Source organism: Sebastes fasciatus (assembly GCF_043250625.1).
Source record: "Sebastes fasciatus isolate fSebFas1 chromosome 13 unlocalized genomic scaffold, fSebFas1.pri SUPER_13_unloc_1, whole genome shotgun sequence".
Lineage (NCBI taxonomy): Eukaryota > Metazoa > Chordata > Actinopteri > Perciformes > Sebastidae > Sebastes > Sebastes fasciatus.
In genome coordinates, this window is record NW_027428121.1 from 81,769 (window position 1) to 86,768 (window position 5,000).

Genomic DNA, 5,000 nt, shown 5'->3' on the forward strand with positions numbered 1-5,000 from the left:
CCACCCAACACCACCTCTACACCACCTTACCAACACCACCTACCAACACCACCTCTACACCACCTTACCAACAGCACCTTACCAACACCACCCAACACCACCTCTACACCACCTTACCAACAGCACCTTACCAACACCACCCAACACCACCTCTACACCACCTTACCAACACCACCTACCAACACCACCAACACCACCTTTACACCACCTTACCAACAGCACCTTACCAACACCACCCAACACCACCTCTACACCACCTTACCAGCACCACCCAACACCACCTCTACACCACCTTACCAACACCACCTTACCAACACCACCCAACACCACCTCTACACCACCTTACCAACACCACCTACCAACACCACCTCTACACCACCTTACCAACAGCACCTTACCAACACCACCCAACACCACCTCTACACCACCTTACCAACACCACCTACCAACACCACCAACACCACCTTTACACCACCTTACCAACAGCACCTTACCAACACCACCCAACACCACCTCTACACCACCTTACCAACACCACCTACCAACACCACCAACATCACCTCTACACCACCTTACCAACACCACCTTACCAACACCACCCAACACCACCTCTACACCACCTTACCAACACCACCTACCAACACCACCAACACCACCTCTACACCACCTTACCAACACCACCTTACCAACAACACAAACACCACCTACCAACACCACCTGACCAACACCACCTCTACACCACCTTACCAACACCACCTTACCAACACCACCAACACCACCTACCAACACCACCTGACCAACACCACCTACCAACACAGCCTCAACAGCTTTCAAACTAAACAAAATGTAGGAGCCAAAGTGTGTATTTAGCCTGTTGTTTATCATTATTATCATTATTATCATTATTATCATTATTATCATTATTATTATTCTTTTGGTTATCATCACTGCCGGTAGTTGACACGGGGGTGTGGTTTCACCTATTGTTACCGGTTCAGTTGGACCGTTGGAGTCGGACAGAGGGAGAGAGACACGTTTAGTTATTCCAGTTATTGTTTGTGATTCCTTTCATTTAATAAACAGTTAAACACATCTGGAATGTATTAAACAGTTAAACACATCTGGAATGTAATAAACAGTTAAACACATCTGGAATGTATTAAACAGTTAAACACATCTGGAATGTAATAAACAGTTAAACACATCTGGACTTTTTGGACTTTCTGAAACCAGTCACACAGTCTAGAGCCGACTGCCTTCAGCCTCTTAGCGGCTTTTTAATTGATAGTAGTCGCTACAGGAAACACCATAAAGCAGCTCCAGAGAGATGAGCCCTGCTCAAACAGAGCAGGGCGAAGAGTTGGCACAAAGGATTCCATTGTTTGCTTGTTAAAGGAGGGAGAGGGGAGTCTGGCTGCAGCTGCAGGGCTCAACGTGACACAGGAACTACAGACGGGTTTGGACATGCAGGCAGGGACCAGGGAGGAATCCAGGGAGGAATCCAGGGAGGAATCCAGGGGGTGAGGGGGCTGTGAGGTAGAGGAGCGACGAGGGTCTTTATAGGCAGATTAGATAAGAGCAGAATCATCAGGTTAACAGAGGAGGAGGAGGAGATAGACCTGAACAGACGGGATGATGGAGTCAGATGTTGTCAGGTAAACAGAGGCTGTAGATGTGATATCATCATAAATTCCTGCTGTGATTGGTTGCTCTGGTTGCCATGGCTCCGTAGCCCGGAGGCGTGCCGCGGAGGCTGGACCCTGAACCCCTCCCTCACTCTCAGGTAGTATAAAAAGAGCTGAGTCCAAACTGTGCTTCACTCCCTCGTCTCCATCCAGAGCAGACAGACTCCTCCACCATGACCTCCTACAACCGCTCCAACACCTTCTCCAGCGGAAGCCGTCTCGGCTCCATGAGGGCCCCCAGCGTGTATGGCGGCGCCGGCGGCTTTGGAGTCCGCATCTCCAGCATGAGCGCTCCCAGAAGCTTCTCCTCTGCTGGCGCAGGATTTTTCGCCGCCAGTGCCAAGGCCGGCGCCGGAGCCGGAGCCGGCGCCGGCTTCCAGCTGGCCGACGCCATGGACATCAACGACAACAAGAAGGCCACCATGCAGAACCTGAACGACCGCCTGTCCACCTACCTGAACAAGGTGCGCAACCTGGAGAAGGCCAACGCCGAGCTGGAGCTGAAGATCAGGCAGTTCCTGGAGAACAAGACCAAACCTGAGGGCCACGACTGCGTCGCATTCAAGGTCGCCATCAGCGACCTGCAGGACCAGGTGAGTCCAGGCTCTGATCCTGTACGTAGGTTAGTTTATGTCAAAAGGAAAGAGGCTCAGAAGAAGGAATAGAAATGTGAGATCATGTGAACACAAAGCTTAAATCTTAACAGCCATTGTCCTCCTAAAACGCCCCCAGCCAGACGTGGACAGATGGAAAGGTGTACAGATGGACAGGTACATAGGTGTATAGGTGTACGGGTGTACGGGTGTACAGGTGTACAGGTACATAGGTTCACAGGTGTACAGGTGTACAGGTGCAACGCAGCCAGACATGGTGTGTTGTTTCCTGCAGGATAAATACAGGTGCAGCAGCCACACCCAAAACACACTGAGGCCACCTGAAGCAGAAACCGGCTCCAGCTGTAGTTTTGCATGATGTTCATACAAGAACCACTGAAACAATGAGAGGAAATTTGACTTGTATTTGAATAGTCTAATCTATTTATAATCAGTTGTGTAGCAGCCTCATGAAACTGTGTTCAGAGCAGGCAGAAACTTATATACATCCACAAATTAAAGTTCCTTTTCAGTTTTAGTTTAAAGTAGAAACAAACCTGCAGACACGCCCGACCGGTTCCTCTCCTGGATCCTCAAATTACCCTCCTGAAAGTCGGGTGTTTCCCCATTCCCCTCATTACAATTAGGCAGCGTCTAGTGGCTCTTAGTGGAACTGCAGGCTTACGTACTGTTACACAAGACAATATAAAAAACTATATATATAGATACGACTTTTCAAGTCAAAATTTTGTGATTTACCAGGACAGAATTATGAGACAGTAAGTCAAACTTTCTGCTTCTTAAGTCATAGTTTTGACTTACTGTATGAAACTGAAATGTCTAATGTTTAATATATCCATTAAGTCCCATTAAGTCCACTCCAGAGAGCAATAACAGCAAAGAAGTGTGTGAAATAAGAGTGACAAACAGGAGACTGTCATCTGCATACAGGGTGATTTATCAGCAGATCTCCCTCAGACGGGATTTCTGACTTTATTTTATGTTTTTGTCGTCTCATGAGGTCAATAAGCTGAAACACTGAGTGTCAGTACAGGTTACATTTACAGAAGGATGATAAAATAAAACACATCTTCGTCTGTGTTTCAGATCCTCGCTACCACCCGTACTAACGGATCTCTCTACCTGGCCATCGATAACGCCAAGCTGGCTGCTGATGACTTCAGAGTCAAGTGAGTATATGAACATTTCTGTCAATGTGTTGTTAATAGATTAAATTATGAATTATTGGTGAAGTTTAGGCAAAAGATAAAGAAGTCCACAAGCGATGCTGTGGTTCCTCCGGTGATGGACGGGTGAGTTACCGTGTTTTGGTGATTGTTGCTGCCGGTTGGGGTGAGCAGGTTTGAGAACGAGCTGGCCATGCGTCAGTCGGTGGAGGCCGACATCGCCGGACTGAAGAGGGTCCTGGACGAGCTGACTCTGGGAAGATCCGACCTGGAGATGCAGATCGAAGCGCTGAGGGAGGAACTCATCCAGCTCAAGAAGAACCACGAAGAGGTGGGCACAAAACTGCAAACTAACTACCGTTAGTGGATATCAAAGCTGCTTTATGACGGCAGAAACCTGTAATGTGACTTTAGAACGTTGCTTTAACTCCTGATTATGCAGCTTGTTAGTAAGTTCTGGTAGAACATCATGACATTAAATGTCTTCAGTTAAAGTCGTCTTAACTACTGACGAGTTTTTCTTCTGATTAGTCAGTTAATTTACAGGATCTCCAAAGACTTCCAACAGCTTGTCTGAAGATCAGTCAGAAGAAGAAATAAATGATAAAAGACAAACTGTTTGTCACCGTTATCATCTACTAATGTCTGTTTGACTGACTGATTCCTGCAGGACCTGCTGGCTATGCGGGCCCAGGTGGGAGGTCAGGTGAACGTGGAGGTGGACGCCGCTCCTCAGGAGGACCTGTCCGGGGTCATGGCCGGAATCAGAGAACACTACGAGACCGTCGCCAACAAGAACCGCAGAGACCTGGAGGTCTGGTTCCAGTCCAAGGTGAGCAATATAAACCCTAGACACTATATATATATATATAGATATATATATATCTATATATATATATATAGATATATATATAAAACATATGACTTTCAAGTAAAAATGATGTGATTTACCAGGACAGAATTATGAGACAGAAAGTCAACCTTTCTGCTTTTTAAGTCATAGTTTTGATTTACTATATTAAAGTGAAATGTCTAATGTTGAATATGTCCATTACGTCCTGTTGAGTCCTGTTGAGTCCAGTTGAGTCCAGTTGAGTCCTGTTGAGTCCAGTCCAGAGAGCAATAAGAGCAGAGCAGTGTGTGAAATCAGAGTGACAAACAGGAGAGAGTCATCTGCATACAGGGTGATTTATCAGCAGATCTCCTTCAGACCTGATTTCTGACTTTATTTTTTCTTTGTGTTGTTTCTAGTCTGACGAGGTCAATAAGGAGGTCGCCGTGAGCACAGAGACTCTGCAGTCAACACGCTCGGAGGTCACAGAGGTCAAGCGCTCGCTGCAGAGCCTGGAGATCGAGCTCCAAGCTCAGCTCAGCATGGTGAGTCTATACCGTCCATCACAACCACATCTACCAATCTATCCATCCATCCATCTATCCATCCATCCATCCATCCATATCTATCCATCCATCCATCCATCCATCCATCTATATCCATATATCCATCCATCCATCCATCTATAGCTATCTATCCATCC

General features: G+C 46.9%; 1 protein-coding gene across 2 annotated transcripts in view; it reads left to right on the top strand.

Moving 5' to 3' along the window:
• Positions 1-1,808: 1,808 nt before the first annotated feature.
• LOC141763562 (keratin, type I cytoskeletal 50 kDa-like) overlaps positions 1,809-5,000 on the top strand; it is a 5,400-nt gene continuing 2,208 nt past the window's right edge. Inside the window, exons 1-5 of one of the 2 annotated variants that reach the window (XM_074627996.1) lie at positions 1,809-2,278; positions 3,386-3,468; positions 3,640-3,796; positions 4,136-4,297; positions 4,717-4,842. In XM_074627996.1, the coding sequence (XP_074484097.1) occupies positions 1,859-2,278; positions 3,386-3,468; positions 3,640-3,796; positions 4,136-4,297; positions 4,717-4,842 (948 nt within the window). In that variant the 5' untranslated portion in view covers positions 1,809-1,858. The remainder of the gene's footprint in view (positions 2,279-3,385; positions 3,469-3,639; positions 3,797-4,135; positions 4,298-4,716; positions 4,843-5,000) is intronic. The other variant, XM_074627995.1, reaches the window with a different exon arrangement.